General features: G+C 41.4%; 2 protein-coding genes across 6 annotated transcripts in view; both read left to right on the top strand.

Moving 5' to 3' along the window:
- Window positions 1-6,709: 6,709 nt before the first annotated feature.
- zgc:110699 (ras-related and estrogen-regulated growth inhibitor) lies at window positions 6,710-15,318 on the top strand. Its single transcript, XM_054742979.2, has 8 exons — window positions 6,710-6,788; window positions 6,892-6,992; window positions 10,449-10,505; window positions 10,571-10,644; window positions 10,872-11,010; window positions 11,474-11,567; window positions 11,654-11,725; window positions 11,799-15,318. The coding sequence occupies exons 2-8, from the start codon at window positions 6,923-6,925 to the stop codon at window positions 11,905-11,907; spliced, it is 615 nt and encodes a 204-aa protein (XP_054598954.1). The 5' UTR covers window positions 6,710-6,788; window positions 6,892-6,922; the 3' UTR covers window positions 11,908-15,318.
- Window positions 15,319-16,619: 1,301 nt separating this feature from the next.
- Window positions 16,620-25,974, top strand: part of creb3l1 (cAMP responsive element binding protein 3-like 1) — a 34,720-nt gene continuing 25,365 nt past the window's right edge. For all 5 annotated transcript variants that reach the window (XR_008563697.2, XR_011516231.1, XM_015952326.3 and 2 more), the window contains exon 1: window positions 16,620-16,935. Coding sequence is in view for 3 of the 5 variants with exons in the window: in XM_015952326.3 (XP_015807812.1) it covers window positions 16,825-16,935 (111 nt within the window). In the remaining 2 variants the exon portion in view is untranslated. The remainder of the gene's footprint in view (window positions 16,936-25,974) is intronic.

Raw genomic sequence — 25,974 nt, 5'->3', positions numbered from 1 at the left:
TTACATGTAATATTGTCCCGATCCTAGTTCCATACTCTCCTGGCACCAGAAACAAAAACAAAATGCCAGCGCTGCTCAGAAACCCTTCCACGAAAAGCGTTTGTCTCTTTAAATCCACCAAATGTTCTAAGCAGTAAAAGAAAAACCAGATTATTAATATTTTGGTGATTAGAAAGAGCTTCTTATTGCTGCTTGTCTGGTTCAGGGTGTGATCTGTCATAGCTACACTGCAAAAACCCATTTCTAAGAGTAAAAAAAACTCAGTTTTAGACATTTTATTGTGTTTTTATTCTAAAATGAAAAAAATTTATATTAAAAAAGCTTTACTTAAATAAGGTCAATATTCTTAAATAGGATCCAAATGTTCTTGTTTCGACTAACCTGCCAATGGGGTAAGCAGATTTACATCTTAAAATTAGATAATCCTGTCACAAGTTGTAAAATTCTGGCCGAGCAACTTTTGCTTTCCTCATTGGCAGATTTTTAAACTCAAAAAAAGAAAATGTGGCTCGTATTTAAAGGTGTGGTTTAAAACGTTTTTCGTGTTCTCCAGCCTTAGGAGTCATTTAAAAACTAAATCCATGATGCTCCTGCAGGATTAGTCGTTATTATTAACTTTTATTATTATTATTATTAACTGCCATTGTTTGTGAACAGTTTTACTGATTTTTGAAGAGTCAGAACATTGCGCTGTATGACCACGTAAATGCCAAATCTACCAAAAGAAAGAGTTGGCCTAGACTCACTTCTTACATCAGGAAGAAACAGCGCGTTTCTAGCCTTTTCTGTTCTTTCTTAATCGTGTTGAAGTGTGAGCTGAAGAAGCTTTTCTGGTTGGCGCATCGCTTGGGGCATGGCAGCGTCCCAAAATTATCTCCTGATTCATGGATTGTCTGCTTCCTGATCAGGTGCCCTAATCAGCATTAGAGCCCTGATGTTTACTCTCGAGTCTACCCCGTTAAAAATACGGTGAATGAGCTGATGATAAGCACACACCTCACTTCTGATTCTCTACAGAATGCATTCAGCCATGTTGCAGTCACTATCACCAAGACACTATTCGTTCTCTTTACTCGCTGCAATAACATTTTTATTTTTTAATTTCTTGTGGGCAGGCGCGAGCCAAGATGGACGAGGCAAATTCACAGTGTGACGTAGATCTGTCAGGCTTTTCTAATCCTAGAGTTTCACCGTCTATTTTCTATCAGAAGCTAATGCAGGAGATCGGTGTAGAAGACTATTTTCATCATAGGCGGAGATCCCAGGGGGGGCGGGGTGGGACGCGTGCCTCCCTCACACAAAGTTGTCCCCCCCACCAAAGTTATTGTAAACACATAAATGCTATCAGTAAACCTGTATTGTCTTCTAAAACCACAAAGTAAAAGTTACCGTAAATCCTCTAATATTAGCCTGCATTTAATTAACGGCCGGGTATCACATTTTGGCCGGTGTCGGAGTCGGCGGAGGTGAATAATGGCCGTTTTTTTGTGGCCGGGTGGAATGTGGTAACAAGCGAGGACGGGGGGCGGTTGTGTCATCCGTCTCACTTTTGATTTGCCAGTGATAGACCGCGAGGGTAACTTTGACCGTGCGGAGACGAAAAGGAGGCGAAAATTTGATATCAAGTTCAAAGAGAACGTGCTGATTATGCTGCAGAACACTCTGGGGAGCAGTAGGGGTTGTATGAACTAGTCACTAGTCGACTTCACCGCTCTATAGTGACTTTTTATGCCTTTCATCGACTAGTCGCTGTCATGTGATAATGACCGGCAAGATGCAGTCCACGGAAAAGACAGCAGCCTGCTGTCAGCAGGTGACAAGCTCCTGCACGTCGGGAGGCAATGCGCTGTGCCAGAGCGTCGGCACTGACACCCGCCGTAAAACGGACATTTAACCAAATTGTGACGTTTACCCTCTTGCAATTTAACATTCCCCTCGCCCCCATCCTAACCTTAACCAGCTTGAGCATGCAAAGCTCTGATAGTTGACGCGCTCCAGACATCTGTGTCCTGAGCACGGCCACAGCAACATAATCAAATCAGGTGTCGCCACCTCAAAAACTAATTTAACACGCAATCGTTCATGTCGGCTCATTTCCTTTTATGTTTTCTGTCTTTTGTCCTGCAAGGGACTGGCTCTCTGTCCAGGGTGTACCCCGCCTCATTGCCCGTTGACTGCTGGAGATAGGCGCCAATTAATTGTCAAAAACTCCAGCGAACCATTAGTTCATTTTGCTCAAATAGAAAAGGCCTGAAGCTTGATGAGCTTGCGTCAAATACAGGCCCGGGCCTGTATTAGAGGATTTGCGGTAGTCTGCAAATACAAAACAATGTGTTTTTAATTGTTGAGAAATTATAGTCCCCCCAACCCCCCCACCCCCACCCCCACCCCCAATTCCTCAAGTTGGTATGGTCGGTCCACAAGCGCTGTTTCCAACGGGCGGGGCTGCCGGCTCTGCCCTGCTCACAGCTTCACAGCAGCCCGCAGGCTCACAGGAGGCGGGAATCAAAAAGCCAGCAGTTTCCAGCAGTAAGTCATTTATCACACGCTTGTTCTACAAACTTAAATATGTATGTCAAATGTGGTCATAAATGTCAAACATAGACACCGATTATCTTTACATCACCGGTCGGAGATCCCTTTATGACAGACCACCACCACCACAGTAAAAAAAAGTTGTCACTTCATGTTCTCTCTTCATTACAGGATTATTCCACTATTATTAGTCCATTCACTAAGGTGATCAAAAGTTCCTTTTTCCGGACACGTACGCTTTCACGGTCTTCCCTGGAATCTGCGGAGCATTTATAGATCGATGAAAATGTCCGTCTTTCATCCTATTTAGCAGATGAATATGGTAGAATCAAAACTAACTGGTCCGATGTATGGAAAACCACAGCGTTTAACCACTCATCACGTCTTCCCCAGGCTCTGCAGATGTTTACAATATGTTAAAGTGCAGGTGCACCGTGCAGCTTAGGGATGAACTGGTTGCAGCAAATGTGTGGTGGAGGCACGTTGCTCAAAGCTCTCAGTGTAAAACACAGAGCCAAAGATCCTGTTGGCCACACAGACCCAAAAACATGAAAACTGAGAAAAGTGAGGGATCGATTAAACTGAAAGATAAACTATAGAGTATGTATATGTTTAGTGTATTTGTAAAGTAAATGTTTTTATTTTCATTATTAAAATGAAACAAATATTTCAAGCATATATTATTAGATTTTGTGTACCTTTTCGTTCAGCAGGACCTAGATAAAGTTATTAAATATTACAGAGTTATTCTCTAATAGCCTACAAACATTTCTATGATTTATTAAAGAGATTTCAGTCATTTTGATACTTGACTTGTGAAAGCTGATTTGAAGTTTGTTATTTTTTCTAGCCATATTTAGAAGGAAAATTTCAAATATATTAAAATCAATATGGAACTATTTGGATTTTAGTAGCTTTCATGTTATGTGATTTAATAAAATTTTAATTTGACATTTTATGTTCTCTCTCTTTGTTGTGAAAAAGTTAGATATGCTTTAGTACTTAAAATGAATGCTTTGCATCCGTCCACACGTGTAGCTGTTGGTCAGCTGATAGCCGTGTCATTTCAGGACATGTTGCTTCAACTATTAACGATCTGCTTTTAAATCTTTATTCTGAATGGCTTATTCCGTTTTAGGCCACAGTCTTGTTATTGAAATGAAAACAAAAAGAAAGGATGCCTATGGAGATGTACAAAATTGGCAGATATTATTGTTGATCAATATCCTCCAGCTCCATTAATGACAATATCCCATCTGTGTGTGTGTTGCTGTCCAACTGTCAGCAGACCAGGTCAGTTGAAATGGCAGAGAAATGAAAAACGGCAGCCATCAGGTCGTTTTTTAATGCTCCAGAACGTCAAGTAAGTAGAAACTAGCATTTTGATAAAGACATCTATAAGAAAGAAATGAAATGCCTATGAAATTGTTTCTAAATGGTTTCATTTGCAAAGTCCAGTCACTTGAGCACAGGTAGCCAGAGCCTGTCAGACACAGGCACAGGGTCACAGGTCAGTCTCTTATAAGGACATACAGTGTTGTATGTAGAGAGCATTTTTTTCATGTCCCCCCCAAAAATTACTCTCTGAAGTTTTACTGTTTATTGTCCCCCCCCAAAATTGAAATGGGATTTCCGTCCTTGATTTTCATGTTCAGTGGCCCATTAGAATCAGAAATAATCATTAAAACATATTTTTACCTTATTTTAAAGAGACAATGTGTAGTTTTTACCATTTTTTCTGAAAATATCCTTCAAAATGTTGAAAATGAATTAAACGAAGTCCAGTGGTTGAAAATGTTTGGCGGTTTTGTAACATATAACCATAAAAACAGTGTTGGGCAAGTTACTTCAAAACTGTAATACATTATTTATTACTTGTTACCCTCATTTTAAAGTAATTCATTACATTACAATATTACTGATTTTAAAATGTAAGGCATTACACTACTTTTGCATTACTCTAAGTTACTTTCAACAAAACAACTTCAGTATGAATCTGATGCCTGGTGAACTCATGACACATCCGGTGGAAGGTGATGTGGTGTCTGAGCTATAGGATTGCTGTTAAAAACAGATCTTTAGAAGGATTGTTTATGAAATAAAAGCAACAACAATCTGTACTCTCAGCATGCTGCCATCTTAGATTAACTGAGCAGGGAGTGAGGTGGTGGGGGCTCCAAGTCTATTTAGCCTTGGTCCCCAAATGCCTTGATACGGCCCTGGGTGTGGGACTGGCTTCTGGGTTGATCTGATTCTATCACATGTATAAATAATGAATGCTTATATATTATTGCTTTTCACTGGTAAAATGTGTATTGGGGATAAATCTACCTACTTTTTGTCTTTTCAAGCCCTTTGTCTTGTTTTCTTGATTTTATTTGAATAATTTCCTGCCCTGTCTCTCTCTAATTCCTGCATGCTGCATGTTTCTCCATAGACTGTACATATACTGTACATTTCTCCGTCTTCCAGAAAAAAACTGTTTCCTAGACTTCCTACTTTCTATCAGCCAAAGGGATCTTCACATGCGCGGCGCTCCAGCAGCAATGAGTTAAAATCACCGGGGCCCAGATTAACTCAGATGAGGCAAAGCACGTCAGAAAAGTACAGAGAACATGCGCTGATATGAACGATCGCAGGTGAACTATTTTGTTTTAGTGGAGCGATTTTGTGAATGTTACAGCGGCCGCGTGGAGGACGCAGCTGGAGTATTTGAGCCGGCCGGTACCGCTACGTCATCTGCCTGCAAAGCTGAGTCCATAAATGACGTCATATATGCAGATACTGGATCTTTTTTCGGGTTTCCCGCAATTTGAATTTTTAAGAAACGCATCTTGATTCTGGGTTTAAAATGCATTGTAATTACTGCGTTACTGACAATTGTACCGAGTAAATATTACCATTTTCCCCCCTGTAATGCCTTACATTACCACATTACAACAAAAAGCAATGCATTACAGTAATTAATTACTTCTGTACCGCATTACTCCCAACACTGCATAAAAATCAGGTCTAAAATACACGGGAGCGGAACCTTGCACTGATGTCTTGGCCCCACTCCTGTTGCCTAGGTGATACATCATCAGATACGCCAAGACGCGTTCCAATGTTCATGTTCTACCGAGGCATGTCTTCTCCGTTTGTTAGCCATTTAGCTAGCTGAGCATGGATACACAGGAGGTGTCTTGTAGCCTAGCCTTGGTCAAAAGTTTCCCAGAACACACTGCAGTATTTTCAACAGGATGGCGGATCAGAAGCCGGCAGCTACTTTGGGGGCAAATTTCAAGTTTAAAAGTAAGTCAACTAATTTAAAATGTTTTTTTTTTAGATCCAAAGAAGTTATCTATGGTTGGTTAGTTCCTTAGTAGTAAGCTTTGGTGGCTAGTGGGTAGTAACTCGCTTATATATTTAATATATACACAAGTTAAAAAGTAAAATGCTTATTATATATTTATATTGAAACTTACACGCATAAAATAAAATGTTATCTCCCGTGTCACGTGACGTTACGTGATCACCGTGGAATCCACGGTCACGTGATGCAAGTCAGTTCCATTTAACCATTTTCTTTGACCAAGGAAGGACAGCGTCCTCGTAAGCAAGGCGCCTTTACATTGAGAAACACCCTAAGTCTCTGGGCAACACCATATTAGATGCCACGTTTTGTTCTACGAGAGCCCATGAGGATAAAATGCATTTACTGATATGTAACAAGATGGGCTTGTTATTGTGCTAAAGTCTGCACTCTCCGGGGCTTTTTGACCCTGATAGGCATCCATTGGTAAGATCCAACACAAAAATGCTGCTTGCTTGCAACTATTTAGGTATCCACTGCCCCTATCGTCAGGAAAAGTACTCACTGTCATCTTAAGTAATTATATTTTTATAGAGAATATTTTTTATTTTAGAATAGAAAAAAACCAAAAGTATAAAAATGAGATTTTTTAATATTCTTAAAATCAGTTTTTGCAGTGCAGCAGCACTGATTCAACAAGGAAAGGCTCTGACGTGATTTTAAGTCTGACGGCCTAAATGTGTCTTGGATGGATCCAAAATGATATTTGTATAAGAATCTCGGGCCCTGGTCCTGCAGACAAATGGCTCCTGTCATGTTCTGTTTCCAAAGAAAGAGAGCTCTTCTAACCAAACAGAGACAAGCGAGAGGAGAGAGGACATCTCCTCGTTCAGTCTGCTCAGTGTCTGAGACAATCTTTCACCAAGCTGGACGTCTGTGTTGCTTTCCTGCTTTTAAGGTCAGAATTAAAGTCCTGCTCCTCCTGTTGGTTTAGTTAAAGTTAACACCTACATAGGAGTCATTGATTCTTAATTCTTCTGAATTGGCTTTTTCTTTTAAAGGTGTTTATCTAAAAAGAGACTCTGGATAAATATGGACTCCAGCAGGAAAACAGTCCCAGTAAAACTCCTGGTTTTGGGAGCCCACAACACTGGAAAAACAGGTAAGTTTGAGACCAGCCATAAAACAGAAGAGATTATGGATTAGGAGTGTGTGGAAAGAGTTAGATGTCAATGTTCATGAGCTAGTCTGAGCTTGACCCCGTGGTAAGGTGTAAATATAAGCCTGTGTCCATAGATGTCTCTTCGTTATAGCGATAAAATCTAACGTCTAGCAATGGTCAGTTTTCACCTAAAAACTGACCCGCATGCCACCAGTCACCGGAAGACATAAATTCCAGCTCTAAGGTGGATTTTACATTCTACCTTCCAACAAGCAACAAGGTTCTGCAAACCTTGTTGACATTTCAGGAGGAACACAATGTAAGCCTGTGTTCCCAAACAAAGCCTTCTTCTGATAACACCGCAGGATTCCTCATGCCTCAGAATAAAGTGACTATTTTCAGCTCATATGAGTTAATCAATCGTGAAATGGAATGAATAAATGTTATATGAAATGATCAATAAAGTTTTGATTAATCTGTGCTTAAATTAATAAGGATGATTAATCTGTGCTTGAACTACTGAAGTTTGAAATGAATATTATTATGGTATGATCAGTAATTGTAGATTTAACAAGTGAATCATTATCTACACTCAGACACAAGGTTCACTAGAGATAAATTAAAGTTAAGTTAAACGACATGACACATAGATACTTGCTTAGCCACAATGCAGAACATCCTGTATCTGAGGTTTGCTTGTGAACACCCCTTAACATGACACGTCCCGGTTGGCCAAGAAATCATAATATGAGAATATTAAAACAGAGCTCACTAGACGGTGAGTCAGTTCTAGGGAAAGCTACAGACAGGCCATCCGTAGCGAACCCTCTTTAACCCAAAGCTTTCGACAAGCTAGAAGCTGCCTACAGCTGACAGCCAAATGGTTCCTTCAGCTATTCAGAAACAGCTGTTCTAGACGCAAACAAATTCATCTATCTGTTGTGACTCGGAAACATCTCTGGACTGGAGAGTCGGTGCTGCAGTTAATCTACCAAACCTCGGTGCCCAGAGGTCATCCAACCTCCCTGACCTTCGGATCCGCGAAGAGGGTCTCCAAAGAAAGGGTGAGGTAGACACACAGATTGCGTCTGATGCCGGTTTGATAAGAACCAACTTCATAGCTTAATGCGAACCAAATTCTCCTTTTCACACCCAGAACTCAGTTCTTCTAGATACGAAGGTTCTGATAACCTCACATTCACACATAGTCACAGTACATCACATCGCATCCTCTTAGATTCATCCATCACAGTAGCCTTGGTTAACTTGTCATGTTTATTTGTTTAGAAAAAAAATTCTTATCTTTTATAAACCTGACTCTGTCTGAATTGAGACAAAGTGTGTTAGATCCCTGAAAAAGCAAAGAATCCTAGAATCTTCTGATTAAACATCCAAAGACGAAGCAGGTTGATATTCTACATAGAGTCTCACAGCTTATTGGTCATAAGTAAAGGTAATATATTAAGCTTAAAAGCACAACATTTAACACTCTACGATAGATGCTGTATAAATTATCTATTCATATATTTTCAAGCCTTTTTTGTCTTTGTGCTACAGTTTGACGTGCCCATTTTATGTCACCCTAATCTCCATAACGACTTTAGAAGTAAATTTAGACAACTTGGTCATGTTTAGTCATGTTTCTTTGTTTTGTTGTCCTTGTGTACGTCTTTGAGGACGTCACGGCTGAGTGTGTCTAGTTTTTATCCTCACCACACTTTCCCCATTTTTCATCCAGTTTCTTTTTCCTCTCTTGTCACGTTTTCATTGTTTAATATCCAAATAAAAGCTGAGTTGTATAAAAATCTGGTTTATTTTTTACTTCATTTGGTTAGGTTAGGTATGTTTGGTTCGCTTTCAGGAAAATCTTCAGCAGTGAGATGATACCAACTCCAAATACTCAAAACTTTCTCGTTTTTTCTTTTGGAAAGTCATTTTTCAGATATTTCTTTTACTTTATTTATGATTTGTGTATTTTTATTTTATTTGAACCTAAAGTAAAACAAACTTCTCTCAATCAGTCCTTTAATCGGGGCCCCCACACAGCCACCTTCTGGCCCCCTGTGCCAAGCCCCCACATTTGTCTTGTTTGCTCTGCCCCTGCTTGTGTTCTGCTTATCTAACACTTACATGTCCTAAGTGTTTATTTATTTATTTTTTGTGAATAATTTTGGCTATGCTACCACAATTCATCTTTTTCGGGGGGAGAATGTGTGTTTTGGGGGGAAATACCAAAATAATAAAAAAAAAATTCCCGTACTCCATACTGTAACACTGAAATCATTTTGTAGCATTACCGCCATTAGTGAATTTTTTGTGCCATTGACTCCCATGTAAATCACTTTTTTCTAGTAAGCCTAAATGTTAGCTTTTATATATATATATATATATATATATATATATATATATATATATATACCGTATATATATATATATATATATATATATATATATATATATATATATATATATATATATATATATATATATATATATATATATATATATATATATATATAATTCTTTCTGGGTTCCCAGGGCAGTTGCAAACTCAATTTTGAGTTGTTTTAATGTTTTCCACTAGATTGCACATTTTTCTTATGTATACCAGGGAAATAACTAAAGACGAATTCAAATATAATTTTTTTAATAAAAATATTTTTATGACCATTTATGACACTCCAATGTGTTGAAAATTCACCCATAAAACAAATCATCTGGACATAACACACAAATTTTTTTAATATTTTCAATTTGTTTACATTTGGTTATGATCATGCACAAGACAATAAAGGAGGAAATAAAAAGGTTAAATCTTAGGAATGCACAAATATTTTATTATATTTTGTGAGGACAGAAGCCAAGGACAAAATTCATGTAAAAAAATTAGGATTTTTGAACATTTTTACATTTTTTCACAATTCTGGTAACGGTCATAAACCTGCAATAATGGGGTTAATTCTTAGAAACACCCACATTTTTTATTATATTTTGTTACGGGCAAAGCTAAGAATGAAATTCATGTAACAAAATTGGGACACATGAAATATGTAATATCTCTATAGGAAGTTTTGTATGTGCATTTTTTTGTGCTCAAACGCCAAAAACATCAGAAAATTCAAAGGTAACACATGGGTTAAAACAGGTTGCTTTCTTCTGATGAAGCAAAGGGATCAAGCTGTAAATATTAACGAGACTTCAGCTGCTAAAAGTGAATGAAGGCTCTCAGCAGCAGTCAAGGGTCACATGACAGCTCAAACAAGCTCCAGCAATGATTTTAATGTGCTCTGCTAAAATACAGCCAGCCCTTCAGCAGCTGACACAAACGTCAAACAAGCACAAACACAGAGAAATCACTAGCTCGTTTGTTTAAACAGGCCAGGTTGATGCTGCAGGGGTCTGATCAGATGTTCATCACCCTGCTCTCCACTCATCGTGTCTGTTTTGTGTCTGCAGCGCTGTGTGTTCGTTTCATCACCAAACGCTTTATAGGAGAATACGACCATAAGAAGGGTAAGAATGAAGTGAATAATGTGAACGCATCACATGTTGGCAGGACTTACCAGCTGTTTCTGCAGAGGTGACTTATAGATGTAACCGGGTGGTGGATCAGGAGGCTGTGGAGCTGGAGATTTTGGACTTGCCCTTTAAGGTAAACGTGACGATCAGAGGACACCGTTGTGTCTGGTAATTCAGTGGGCTGTGATAAATGACCTTTTGGTGTGAAATAATCTAAAAAATACACATTTCTTGATAATCTTGATAATCCCAAACACCCAGCTTGTTTTAGCTTTAGTTAACCAAATTCCTTCTGTTACTTTTAAATGCAAACCAATGTAAATTTATTCTCTGTCCACTTTGTGAAACTTTGTCCTCCAGGAGAGCTCTGCAGCTTCTCTGGAGTCGTCCATCTGCTGGGCTGATGGTTTTCTGCTGGTCTACTCCATCACTCAGCGCTTCAGCTTCACAGAAATCCCACGACTGAAGACTTTCATCGACAAAACCAAACATGGTCTTGGTAGCTGGCAACCTTCCTCTCTAATTAAAGAATCTCTATTTATTCCACAAGGACTCAATATTTATGTTATTTCTTGAGGTTTTGTGTCTGGTTACAAAGAAAGAAAACTGCTAAAAATAGCTTTTAAGGTCTTCACAAAAACTTATTTCACCTGTCATAACTGGATATTTGGTCCTGGTAGAAACCGGTAACTTAGACGACTCCCAAATACGCAACCGACCCCCACAACGGGCGGTGTGTTCACGACGCTGTGAGGCTGACATCTGTCCATTGTCTCCTTCAAGAGCACAGCTGGAGCTGACATGCTGTCCTTGTTTGGAAGCCCATCCTGTGTGCTGAAGGTCGAGTCATCCCTCTCTCTCTCTCTCTCTCTCTGTGTGTGTGTGTGTGTGTGTGTGTGTGTGTGTGTGTGTGTGTGTGTGTGTGTGTGTGTGTGTGTGTGTGTGTGTGTGTTTGTGTTTAGGTGTTCCTACTGTTCTGGTCGCCAACAAAACAGATCTGGAGATTGGAAGGGAGGTGACGATGGAGGAAGGACAGAAGATGGCCAAAGATCTACGGTTTGCTTTAATTGTTGGGTTTAAATTCCTTCTTTATGTCTCAATCACAGCTAAGTGTGTGTGTGTGTGTGTGTGTGTGTGTGTAGATGTGGTTTCAGAGAGCTGTCAGTGGCTGAAACGGTCCTAGCAGTGGAAGCAGCTGTGTTTCAGCTCATCAGGTTTGTTTCAGTTGAACTCAAATCCAGCTGCTAACAGATGCCAACGCCACCGTTCCCTCTGGTGTGTGATCAGGCTGGTGGTGGACCAGCAGCGCCCTCTGCCTGACCGTCGCTCCTACATGCTGACAGTTCGCCACGCTCTGAGCAGGAAGCTTACTCGGTCCAAGACCATGCAGTGGTGACCGCGGCAGACTCACAAACCAAAGGTTCTGGGAACGTTCTCCAGACTGACGGAAGGTGAATCAGCGAGATGCTTCATTTACATCTCACTTATCTACTGGGATCTTTAGATCTGACCTCTGCTTCACTGTCGACCCCTAACCCTGAATCAGAAATAAAATGTGTCTCTTCTCCAGCAGGGGGGAGCAAAGTCTAGTCATTTCACCTGCTGCAGGTTTCACACAATCTGAAAACACACATCTGGGTCAAACGCCCTTGGTGTGGACAGAGCCGAGTGGCCTGACCTCAACCCTCTGGATCAGCGAGAATCCAAAGACGTCCCTAGAGAAAAAAAAAGCAGGAAAGAGATGAAGCGGATTCACACGAGTGGCTTTTTTTGGAGGCCAGCTTCATGATCTGAGCACAAATATTTCACACAGAAGCACAAAAGCCCTGGAGGGGATGAGTTGAACCTGTTTCTGAAGTTCATCTGTCAGATTGTGAGTGAAGCAGCTGCTGGAGAGTGGAGATGATGTAACATCGTGTAGAGAATGAAGCTGGCTTTCATTACAGCTTTGGCGTTACTCGACTGTGTCCCCGCGCGTCTGCACCAGCTTCTCGCCTTTCTTTGAACTCCTGAACTTCATGATCACAGAGAGAGAATAAGACCCGAGTGTGGCAGGAAAGGAAAAACACTGTGGCTTCTTTGTCATTTTAATAGTCTAGAAGAAGCAGACAAAAGCAAGATTTGAGTCATTTTGCTGCAGCCGCACCGAGAGGACAACCTCTAGCTATTTGTTAGGGCATCAAATTGGAGGTGTGCTTACCGCTTTAACCAGTTGTCATACATCTGTTGCCCCACCCTGCTAACCACAGGGCCCTTTTGGCTCGTTTTTATAAACACAAGATGATTTTAACCTCCAGTCCTTCACACTCACCAGAACTACTGCCTGATTTTTGGGCCTGTAGTCATGTGGAGAGTGGAGGACCCATCACTGACTCACTGCCCATCTCCCCTATGATCCAGCCTTGACTGGATCAGGGAGACACATCAGGAGGATGTTGATCAAGCAAAGGTGACGACATCACGCCTGTCACCAAGGAGATTAAAGGTCAGGACCCCAAGTCAGCTTTTTTTTGCCTCAGAATAGAAGATGAGTCATACCTGCATCACTATGCTGACAGCCAATCAGACACTGGCAGACAGAACACACATCAACAGGTGACCAGCCAATCACTGAGCTTAAAGTAGACTAAGCTATCCTGATGGTATGACTGTGTCTGTATGTGTGTTCCAACATGATGTGACTTTGTTTGTTCATTTATCATCAGATTTCTGCCTCACTTATCAAAGAGACATTTTCAGTTAGTTAGTTGACAATGGTTTAATTTGTACGAGTTCTCAGCAGCAGGGAAGCACAACCCGTCTTCTCTCCAGCGATCTCCACCAGCTCCTCTGGTGGAGCCTCTCCAGCACGTCCTGGGTCAGCCGTGGGGTCTGCTGCCAGCAGGACAATCCCAAAACACTTCTCCTGAGAAGGATTCAGACCAAAAACCATCTCAAATTGCTCATTTTGATATGGAGCAGCAGCACCTCTTCTAGTGCCTTTACTCACCTCCTTGGAGATAAATTGGTATCGGGCTAGGTTTAGGGTTAGCTCAGAGCTGTATCAACCCTCAAAACCAGAATCATTGCATCTCTATGAAAAGTGTTCTTCGGTATGTGGTCCAGACCAAACACCAACACCAACAGACCAAACTTCTACTGCAGAATGAGCTGATGTTCAGTTCAGCCACCACCTTGGAGTAGACCTTCCATGGTAGCTGGGGAGTGTGACTTTGTGATGGTTGGAACAATCCCTCTTGTCCCTCTTCTTAAAAATGGACATCACTAGTCTGCTTCACAGGCATTGTACCCTATCATGCAGTGTTGCAGGTGCTTGATATCAATGGATGTCATCAGTCTTAGGTCTCCTAGCTCTGGTTCCACCTTGGATTACATGTTGGTGGGACGGCATCCTTCAACCACATCAGCAGCTCCCTTTCTGTGAACAGTGTGAGCAAGCTGCATGAATATAAAAACAAGATCATGGTTGGCTAAAAAATTCCCATGTCCTTGCTATTTTAGCTCCACAACAAGCTCAGTTATCCTTTAGGATTCATTAGGTCCTGGTGGGAATTACTGCTGACAATCAAAGGTCACATCAGTTACACAACACCAGTGTGTGAGGGAGAAAATAAAGAAGGTTGCCTTGTCTTCTAGGGCAAAGACACCTCCGTAAAGCGATACTCTACGGGAGAAACGCAATGCAGAAGGGGCGAAAACAGAGAAGGAGAAAGCATCCGATAAGAAAAACTGTAGGAAAACACTTGGGATGGAAACAAGAAGCCAGTAGAGAAAGAGCCTGGAGAGTGAAAGGAGATAATTATATAACAAACTATTGTTTGTATTGAGTCTAAAACCCTTTTTATAAAACCATCATACTAAAGAGTTGTGGCACCACACCCTCGACTGTCAACAAAAAAAACAGAACCACAATACAAACTATAGATAAACCCTTCTGTGTGACAGGAATCTGAACCAGTTTCAACATTCCTCTCATTTTATATTTCAAACATATGAAAACAGAGTTAAAGGGAGGAGGAATGAGACTGTAGGTAGTAGGGATGTGTATCAGTGAAATTAAGGCAATACGATACGAATCACGATACGGGGAGACGATACAATATATCACGATATATTGCGATACATTCAGTCAAACGATATTAGCAATTTTTTTAGACTGAATTTAATGTAGGAAAATTCAACAAACAGTCCAAGCTGACACTCAACATGTTTAACGTGACGTATCTGAACCATTGAGGGATTTACATTTCAATGGTGGAAACAAAACCCTTTGCAAACTGCTGCCAACTAGCGGTCGGCATTTGAATTACACCAAAATAAAAGAAAATACACAAATGTTTGCATGTTAATTCTTCCAAAAATTTGATTCACAGCTTTTGAATATATTGCAGGAAAATATATCACAATATATTGCGATATCGATATTTTCAATACACGGCTTTTGAAAATCGATATAACATCGTGATATATTGCTATATGGATATTTTCTAACATCCCTAGTAGGGAGGCTCAGTTATCCTGGAATGGAGGCTATATTTGCTTCATTTCTATTTTATTACCAGGTTTGTTGTGTGTGTGTGTGTGTGTGTGTGTGTGTGTGTGTGTGTGTGTGTGTGTGTGTGTGTGTGTTTGGATGGATGGCTGTATAGTCTCAACAAGTCAGTGACTCAATGCCATCTGCTGTGTTTTCTTACAAAGGAAACTTTTGTACAAATAAACTGAATATTTTTTCAGTCAAGTCAATCCCAAGTTTTCACCTTGAGAACTAAATCATATTTACATACAAAAACATAACAAATTCAACCAAAGCAGGACGAGGAATAAAGAGTCACTGTGATGAGCAGAAAACATACCTACTTTATTTATAACGTACTTTCAATCATATTTATTTAAAATAATATAAATAATAATAATGATTGAAAGTAGAAGTAAAATTAGTGATAAGAGCTGATCCTGATGTAAAAACATCAATAGCACTTGTTTATCCAAACTGCAAGCAAATATGCATAATTAACTTTTAGTTACTTTTTAAATGACTTGAAACATAATCTTTGGTTTATTGGATTATTCATTGAGACATATTAAATTTAAAAATGACTAATTGGTGTGATAAAATTTTAAGTAATGAGTTTATGTTTGGAAATACTACTTTTAACGAGTTTTAAAAAGCGTTTTTGTGTTTTAAGGAAGAACAGGTACGATACGGGCTAATTATTTTAGCCAATGGCGCTCCCAAGGGGTGGCCATGGCCACTAGATAATTGTTGCCCCTCCCAGAAAAAGCCAGTGTTAATAAATCATATTAGTGTTCACTCAAACCATAAATTGATCTTATTTATTCAAGACACATTTGAAAAACAAAATAAAAATAATATAATTAATGAGTAAAGAAACAATCAGAATAAAAAAATACACATGTTTCTGCTGCTCACTGTTTACATTTTTTTTATCTCCATAGTTTTTTGTGAACACAGCAACAGGTGAATTAAAATAAAAAAGAAATTTTAAAATAAAATTTGAACTAACATTTTAAATAACTGAAATGTAAGTATTTATAAAATTGTTGTTAAATGTTTTGGATACGTACTGTTTTCAACAAATAATAAAAATGAATAAAGGAGAAATGCAATACATCACCGCCTCTCCCAGAGGACCAGTGTGGTGTGCCACCCCAAAAAATTATTTGGCCCTGTCTGCAGTATATATGTCGATGGTGGCCACTCCATCTAAATTTTCTGGAGGCGCCCCTGACTTTAGCTACTCCAGGTGCTGCTAACAATTATCTTTTTCATTCTAATCCAACAAAACATGGCCATTTGAAAAAAGTATTTAAGTAAAAACTATAATAACTTATCTGATATGTCTGTGGTAAAAATACACAGGTGAAAAGTTTCACATTTTCCAGTTATTTTCCAGTTATCAAACGTTTATCAATGAATCTAAATTATATCAAAGTGTTTTTGCGTTCTTGTTCAAATATTTTCTTGGAAAACGTTTGGATTTAATTTCGTTGTGATAAAAAAAACTTCGTATAATTCTGGGGGCGTGGCGCGTGTTTACCGGGGTGGGCGGGGTTTGGTTGAATATTCATCGGCGCGTGGCTGACAGCACTCGCGAAAGAGGAGGAGAGAGCAGAAGAACATCAGCGGCTCCACCACAGCAAGCCGGGTGGAGAAGGATGTGTAATTCAGAAGAAATCTGACGTTACGTCGCTTCCGCTTCACTTTTCCAGGAGGAGCGCTTGAAAACAAACCTTCTCGTTTTTTAATGAGTTGATTTTGAAGTGTCGCGCGACCAGGGAGCTACTGTCCATCATGATGGAGTCTCTCCTAGACAGTTTTGTGGTGGACAAACTCTATCCCCACGCAGGGACCAACCTGTTGGACCTGGAGGAGCTGAGCGACGGTGATTTCCTCACGAACGTGGTGAGTTCAAGTCTCTTTAGCGTCTCCCTGCTGGAACCCAAACGCACCCCGCGGTGTTTGTTCCGCCCGCAGCCGGACCTCGGGAGGGTGGTGGATTTATGAGATCCTGACACACATCCGGGGCTCATTTACCGTGTGTGTGTGTGTGTGTGTGTGTGTGTGTGTGTGTGTGTGTGTGTGTGTGTGTGAATTGCGCGCGCGTGTGTGTGTGTGCGTGCGTGCGTGCGTGCGTGCGTGTGTGTGTGTGACTACTAGAGGAAACTGGAAACATGCTGGCTGGTTACTGGTTAACTTGTTTCGACTAGCAGGTGTTGCATTATTCAGGTACTTGATCAGGTTTATTGCCTCAGCCTCCTAGCAAGGCATCTTTCACAATGAAATAACTCACCACATTGATTTTAGATGCTGCACGAGATTTTATGAAATGAAATAAAGTCACAGATCCCAGCAGTTTGCATCAACCCAGGCTCCGATCCCCACAGATGGATGTCCTGTCTCCTAGTCAACTGATAATTAGCACATTTTTCACATGAAACTTTTCATTAAAAGTTACTGTTTCACTACAATCACACCTATGACTGCCCCTGAGAAGTGTGACTAATTGCATTTAACCTCCTCATAATCAGTAATGAGTCTGCATGTCTGAGTTTTTAAAGTGGAAACACACTGAGAGGTTAACGGCAGCAGGAATCGTCACTTTTTCTTTTTCCACATTGTGTTAACCCATCTTTTTTTGGGTTGACTTCTATTCTAGTCCGTGAGTCAGGCGTGCAGTCTGCTTGTGGTTTAAACTCTTTAAACTCCTCTGTCTGCTCTAAATAGGGAGTCCACTAGGCTGGGCTGTCCTACTGAGGAAACAGGGAAAGAATGGATCAGTATGGCACACTTTAGTTCAGTGAATGAACCAAGTTTTAATACAAATGTGTGCAAAAGATGCTGTTAGGCAACAGAAAGATGGTCCTGAAAACCAGTGACTGATTCCTAAGATATTTTTCCTCCAGTGTCTTTGTTTGCTAGCAACCTGTTCTTGGCTAATTTGAGTCAGACTCCCAAGAAAGTAATCATCAGCAACTGGGCTAACTTTTAGAGTCACTCCAAGTCAAGATGGCTGCTAAAGGTAAAACCAAGGGCGGCCAACTCAGACGTGACAGAAATTGCAGTTCCCCTCTCATCCGCTAGGGGCTAGCACCAGAAAGAGGAAGTTAAAAATGCCAACTTCACAGCAAGGGTAAACTAGCATAGAAGCTAGACTGTCTTTTGCCAAAGAAAGTAGACGGTCTAGCTGTCTAGACCCTTGTAATGACCCTTATTGTGACTTCACACAAAAGAACATTTGCGTTGAATCCCCCTCACCTGTTTACACTGGAGGAGTGGTGGCTCTACTCGAAGCCCCTCCCTTATATATGAATTGCTCACCCCACAGCAGCCAATCAGGTAATGTTGGGCGGGGCCAGCAACAGCTTATTTACATTAAGGTGGCAGAACCCTGAAATGGCTAATTCTGGACGTTACCCAGCCAACTGTAAACGATAAAACTGCTAATCGCTTTATGAGAGAGACTTTATGTAAAGAACTTCATATATAACCATAACTTAATATAAGTTATAATACTTCCCCTTAAATTTCTCATTCACTTGTTTGCTGTGGTCGTCTCTGTGGAATAAACGCTCTCGAGCTTCTGTACCAGGGGTTAGAGGTTAGTCTGAGGATGTTACTCATTCATATTCATGATATGCAAAAATCTTGCCTTTAATTGGCTAAATCAACTCGTCTGCTGCCTTTGTTCACTTTTTTTTTTTTTTTGTAAAAGTGGAACATTGATGTTTTATCTCAGCTAATGACACAAGCCTGTGTCCCGCCATGCTAACAGCTTTTATTTTCATTTGTTAAGCGTTTTATGTGTTGGGAGAGTTGTACAGGACCATCATGCAAAGACTGTGATAGTGGTTTGTGTTGATTCAACTGTGCGTTTACTGTAGATTATTATAGGTGTTTACAGGTTTTCCAGTTCACCTAGGTCCTTTCTTTACTTTAAAGCTTTTATAACAAATCTGCAAACAAGCTAGGTTTTAAACACAAACATGGTCACGGTACACTCACCCACGCCCTCGGGTATCTTCTCTGGATCCGCCACAACTGTAAACGAACACCCGCATAGCCAGAAGAAACGAGATAGCGCTAAACACCAGTCGCTGTTTTCAAGGTCCAAACGTCTTTTGTTGTCCGTGACTTCAAATGGTGATTTTCTTTTTGGGACTCCGATAGTTTGTCCTGAAGCTCAGTGGTAGCAGCCGGCTCTTTCTCCTCAGATGTTATTGAGCAGAGAACCTCTCACACCAGTGGTGTTCTGCTGCTGAATACGTGAGTGTGTGATGAGTGGAGGACCCAGGAAAGTGTGGCGGTTCGGTAACACCGACAACCGGATGGTCCAATAGTTGCGTTTGGTCCAAAACGTGTTATTGGTAGACGTTTTTAGACAATTGCAAGAAAGCCATCCATCCATCCATCCATCCATCCATCCATTGTTTTCGGCCGCCTATCCAGGGTTGGGTCACGGGGGCAGCAGCCTAGGCAAAGAGGCCCAGCCCCCCCAGCCCCCCCCCCCCCCCCCCCAGCAACCCCCCCCCCCCCCAGTTACTTGGACCAGCTCCTCGGGGGAATCCTAAGGTGTTCTCTGATCAGTCGTGAGACATAGTCTCTCCGGCGTGTCCTGGGTCCTCCTTTAGGTCTCCTCCCGGTTGGACGTGCCCAGAAAACCTCACCAGGGAGGTGTCCTGACTAGATGCCTGAGCCACCTCAACTGGCTCCTCTCGATGTGGAGGAGCAGCGGGTCTACTCCGAGCCCCTCCCTGATGACAGAGCTTTTTACCCTATCTGTAAGGGAGAGCCCAGCCACCCTGTGGAGAAAACTCATTTCAGCCGCTTGTATCCGCGGTCTCGTTCTTTCGGTCACTACCCAAAGCTCGTGACCATAGGTGAGGGTAGGAACGTAGATCCATTGGTAAATCAAGAGTTTTGCCTTCTGGCTCAGCTCTCTCTTCACCACGACAGACCGGTACAACGGCCGTATCACTGCAGATGCAGCACCAATCCACCTATCAATCTCACTCTCCATCTTTCCCTCACTTGTGAACAAGACCTCCACTTGGGGCAGGACCTCATCCCTGACCTGGAGAAGACATTCTACCCTTTTCTGACTCAAAACCATGGTCTCAGATTTAGAGGAGCTGATTCTCATCCCAGCTGCTTCACACTCGGCTGCGAACCGCTCCAATAAAACCACTCTGCAAGAAAATTACTATTAATTTTTTTTTCTTTTTTTTTTCTCCATCTCTACAATATATTTGTGGCTAAACTTTGTTAGAACGTAGTTAAGAGGCATGACAAATGGTTTCAGCTAGTTTGTTTTCCAAATATGCAGCTTTAAGTTGCTCTTGTTGCCTAGTTATCAGAAAAATTATTTTGCCTGATGCGCTGAAGGTTTTGAGTGTAGGTACACAAGAGTTTTATTTTCGGGACATCAGAAAACAAGAGTAGTCTCTTAATGTTTGGTATATGTTAAAATCGATTTACCAGTCCATCTACGTTCCTACCCTCACCTATGGTCACAGCTTTGGGTAGTGACCGAAATAACGAGATCACAGATACAAGCAGCTAAAATGAGTTTTCTCCACTGGTTGGCTGGGTTCTCCCTTAGAGATGAGGTGAGAGGCTCGGAGTAGACCGGCTACTCTTCCACATCGAGAGGAGCCAGTTGAGTTGGTTTGGGTATCTGGTCAGGCAAACCTGGTGAGGTTTTCCGGGCACGTCCAACCGGGAGAAGACCAGAAGGAAGACCCAGGGTGTTTCTCAATGTCAAGGCGCCTGGCCTTATGAGACGATGTCTTTAGAGGCCAGGCGCCTTGCTTACGAAGACACGGTCCTTCCTTGGTCAAAGAAAACGGTTAAATAGAACAGACTTGATTCACGTGACCGCGGCTTCCACGGCGGTCACGTAACCTCACGTGACAAGGGAGATAACATTATATTTTATACGTATTAGTTTCAATATACATAAATAACGAGACTTTTACTTTTAAATATTTGTATATGTTTATTAAATTAGATATATAAGTGAGTTTCTACCCGCTAGCCATCGAAGCTGCAACTACTAAGCAACTAACCAACCGTAGATAACTTCTTTGGATCTAAAAAACATTTTAAATTAGTTGACTTACTTTTAAACTTGAAATTTGTCCCAGAAGTAGCTCCCGGCTTCTGATCTGCCATCCTTTAGAAAATACCGCGGCGTGTTGTGGGTAACTTTTGACCAAGGCTGGGCTACAAGACACCTCCAATGTATCCTCGCTCAGCTAGCTAAACGGCTAACAAACGGAGAACACACGTCTCGGTAGAACATGAACATTGGAAAACGTCTTGGCGGTTCCTGATGACGTACCTCCTAGGCAACCGGGTAGGGGCCAAGACATCAAGGCAAGGTTCCTTGGCATTGAGAAACACCCTAAGTCTCTCTGCTGGCCAGGAAACGCCTCAGGATTCCCCGGAGGAGCTGGCCCAAGTGGCTGGGGAGAGGGAAGTCCCTGCTTAGGCTGCGGCCCCTGCGACCCGCCCCTGGATAGGCGTTAGATAAGGGATGGATGTTAAAATGGTTAGATTTCCAGGCAGCGCCGTAGAAAGTTCACATAAAAACACTTGAAGTGTTTAATAATTATGTTTATCCCCCAAAACAGCAGCTTGAATCATTGGGTAACGATAAGTTTGGTTCTGAATCCTAACCATCTATCATGACCTAGGTGACTCACACATAAAATAAGTTTCTTCTCTAGTTCATTTTATTTCACCCTTTATTTTTATCCTCATTAACAGCTGATTACATGCCCCCCCCCCCCCCCCCCCCTTACATGGGTCTGTATGAAGGTGCTCTCTGTGCTGCAGGGCAGCCAGGAGTCACAAACTTCCTGCTCTGTGCTTTACTTTCCTTTTCCAGCTCAGAGTTTGTTTGTATGCCCAGAGGGAATAAAGATAACACAGAGCTGACAGAATGGTATATTGTCTGTTTTCAGTGGCTTAGCTGATTGCTGATGCTCATTTTGAACAGAAATGACAAAATCCCAAGCCGCCGTTCGCACCGTTGGGACAAAATCTCTGAATCTGATTCAGAAAGTTCAACAGAGTCAGAAAAACACGCCTCAGGGTTTAAAAACACCTGCCTTCCATAATGAGTGAATACCATTAATGTGTTTAGAAATAATTTAGTTTGCTTTGCATTTCAAATGCAAAAAGCTGCACAGATGCTTTAAACCCGATTGGTGACGAGTGGAATGGCGGACCACACAGTTAGAGCCCTCCACGTACAGCGGGGTTGTACCATTCACTTCTTGTGTCTTCTACTCGTTAAAATCCACTTTTCTAGTCTGCAGACGGCAAAACGGCAGCAACACAGACCCCTTCAAATCACTCACTTGAAGGGACGGTTTTCAAAAAACACATCAAGTGTTATCCAAATGAAAAAATGCAAAACAACGAGAAAATGAGTCTGATTACATCCTTTTAAAAAGTGAGTTTGTTTGGAGGAGCGGAGGTGGTTGGTGCTTGAAAGGTTTTTATTTATCCAGCTGTTTCAAAGGTCAGAAATCTAAGTTATGCAACAGATGTTCCCAGTATAAACGCTCCGCACAGGAAAATGAACAATTAGTTTCTAGTTGAAAGAAAAGTTCATCCAGGTCTAAATCATTCTGATTTTAATCAGACACAAGGAAACATTTAGTTATTCATCCTCTTTTTTTTTTTTATTAGATTCTGCTTTAAAGCCAACCTATTCACATTTAAATGTTCTCATCTTCCATCTATATTCTATTTTGTTCTATTTTAGTCTATTTTATTCTCCATTCAGACCTGGTACTCCAGCTATAATAGGCCACACCCACCTTATTTGCATACCTGCAACCGATTGGCCCCTCAGCTACCAGATGGAATGTATGCAGGCAGGCGGCAGTGAGGTGTGTGTGTGTGTGTGTGTGTGTGTGTGTGTGTGTGTGTGTGTGTGTGTGTGTGTGTGTGTGTGTGTGTGTGTGTGTGTGTGTGTGTGTGTGTGTGTGTGTGTGTGTGTGTGTGTGTGTGTAGGGAAACACTCTTCTACTTTTTCAAAGGGATTTATAACTTAGTTCACCTCTCTCTCTCTCTCTCACACACACACACCCTCTGCTCCTCACAACATTTCACATGTAGCTTCAGCGAGGACGGAGCCAGGCCGCTGCAGCCACACACCACCACACCAAGCCAGAAACGGTCGAGAACATCGTCTCTTTTCTTATCTGTGGCAGCCAGGATGACGTACCGTGTTTTCACTTCCCGCAAAGCTGCACTTTCACTTCATGCTGCCAAATTTCAGAACCTGTGATGCATATTTCAGCCGGGCGACTGGCGGACAGCTGCTCCAGCTGCACTCATAACCAATTATTAAAGCCGTTTAATGGATCTCTTTTTGTTGGTGATGATTTTTTTTATAACAAAAATGCCAGGAAGGCCTCGATTTCCCCATCCCTAAGTGGTGAAAAGATAAAGAAGCGATATAAAAAGTTTTGCTGTTGACTTTGCTGATGCTCAAGTTCACAATGATGGGTGTGCATGAGTCTGACGCCACCATGAGCTCATCTTTGGGTTTAACAACATCTGAGCCACAGCTGCCCTGGGGTGCTCCTCAGTCAGCACGCCCCAGGGCAGGTGTGGCTACAACGTAGCTCATCACCATCGGCGAGTGAGTGAGTGAGTGTATGTGTGCGTGTGAATGGATGAATGATACTGTAGTGTAAGGCACTTTGGAGTCCTCTGACCCTGAAAGGTGCTATACAAGTGTGGGTCATTTATCATTATCCTGCTGATGCTGGAGCTTGTAACACAGATGAAGTGACAAAATAAGCTTTAGCTAAGATTTCACTTAGAAAAAGGAAGTTTGTTGAGTGAAACTGTGTTAAGGTAGCAGCTCATTGGGCTGAAAAATGTCTGCTTTGTAAGAGCTTCCACATTCCCTTTAAATACATGCAAGAAAATCTTAATTTAATTTATTTGGTTGGGATGTGTATCGGTGAAATGACGATGCATATCACGATACAGGGGAGATGATACAATATATCACCATATATTGTGATGCATTCAGTCAGAGATATTAGCAATTTTTTTAGACCAAATTTATTGTAGGAAAATTCAATAAACAGTCCAAACTGATACTTCACATATTTAACATGAGGGATCTGAACCATGGTAAAGGGATTTCCATTTCAATGATGAAAGCAAAACCAACTGCACACTGCTGCCAACTAGCGGTCGGTGTTTGAATTGCACCAAAAGAAAATAAAGCACACAAACGTTTGCATGTTAATTCTTCCAAATATTAGATACACAGCTTTTGAATATCAATATGATATAGCATGAAAAAATATCACGACATATTGCCATATCAATATTTTCTTATATCCCATTTATTTAGTATCGTGCAGCTGGAATAACTTTTCTTGAATCCTTTTCAGTTTAATTGATGTGAGTCAGAAAGTGAGTAACTAGCAACCTGTCTTCTAGTGGAATGGAACAGGAATGTGCAAGTGAAGAAAATGAATAAATACGGAAATCCATTCAAGAGTGAGAAATTTATGAGGCCTCAAATGACCCAGGAGTCATGTGGCAAAATGTAACCCCACAATAAAGCCCTACAGTGGAGAGACTGGTTTGCCCCGCCCTCTTTGCCAGAACACGAATATGTGGGGAATCCATAGACATCATGGTAAAACATTCGAGTTGTTACGTTAGTCCACGCATCAAAAAGGCTTTCCAACGTCTCTAGCCTAACCCACACAAAGCATATAACTACTCGACCAATTATAAAAAAAAAAAAACATTTTTATTTATGACTGTTACATCAACCTACCAGTCCTGAAGGAAGCAAGCAAGTTCTGTCACGCCGCTTGAAGAGCACAGCTATCACCGATCCACACACGAAGGAGTGAAGGCATCACTCGGGGGTCCAGTGTCACGTGGATCTCCGGTGCAGTGAACAACACTGGCGGCCGCTTATCCAACAGCAAACGGATGAACGCTGGCTTGAGATGCAGAGACGCGGTGGAGATGGACATCACTGGCTGCCTGTTAGCCATCGGCTAGCAAAGAAGGGTTAGCTGGAGCTGGGAAGATGCGGTTGATATGGAGTGGTCAATGTTAGCTTAGCCACCGGCTAGCATAGGAGTGCTGGAGCGTGTTGAGAGAGAGACGACAGGCTGCGAGAGGAGAAAAGACTTGAGTAGAAGGAAATTTAGGAGGCGTCTTGAAGAAGGACTTTGGAACTGATACGTTGGGAACGGATCGGGAGCTCTAGTACGAAGAAAAGCTTAACGAGCAACTTGAGGTGATTGAGAGTCAGGGACACCAGTTGGAGGCTGGTGTCCAGCTAATAGTGGGCAACTATCTCATTGTATGTGGCTGCCGAGTGTTGCACATAACATGAGCTCGTTTGACTTTCGATTTCATTGTTATTCAAACTAACGGAGTTCAGCAACGGTGTTCCTATTCTCTTCTTAGTTGAATTGGCAGACCCCATGCTTCCAGGGTGTACTGCTGCCCTCTGCTGTTTTTTTCAGGTTGAAATCAAAGTGCAAACGCGGAGCTTGTATGTCCCTAAATAGCAACCATATTTCAGGATGGCGCACGACCATGGTGCATTGACCACAGTTTATATATTTAAAAATGTTAAATTTCAAGCTAAGAGGAATATTTAGAATTGATGTTGGTGAGAAATATTAATGAAAAACAAGTTTGAACTGGATACACAGAATTTGATTGTAATCATCCAAAATTATTATACACTGTGCCTTTAAAGCTGCTTTCCAGTGTATTTCTCTTATCCGATGGCACCATCTAGTGGCTGACAAGCATATAACACAAAAAATCTGTTGCTCTGTTTGTTTAAGATCGCGACTTCATGTTTCTGTTTATAAATGTGCTTCTGTAGCCGACAAACCGCTAAAATACGTTGTTTTACGGGTATTATTC

Source organism: Nothobranchius furzeri, chromosome 14 (assembly GCF_043380555.1).
Source record: "Nothobranchius furzeri strain GRZ-AD chromosome 14, NfurGRZ-RIMD1, whole genome shotgun sequence".
Lineage (NCBI taxonomy): Eukaryota > Metazoa > Chordata > Actinopteri > Cyprinodontiformes > Nothobranchiidae > Nothobranchius > Nothobranchius furzeri.
This window is presented reverse-complemented; position numbering and strand designations above follow the sequence as displayed.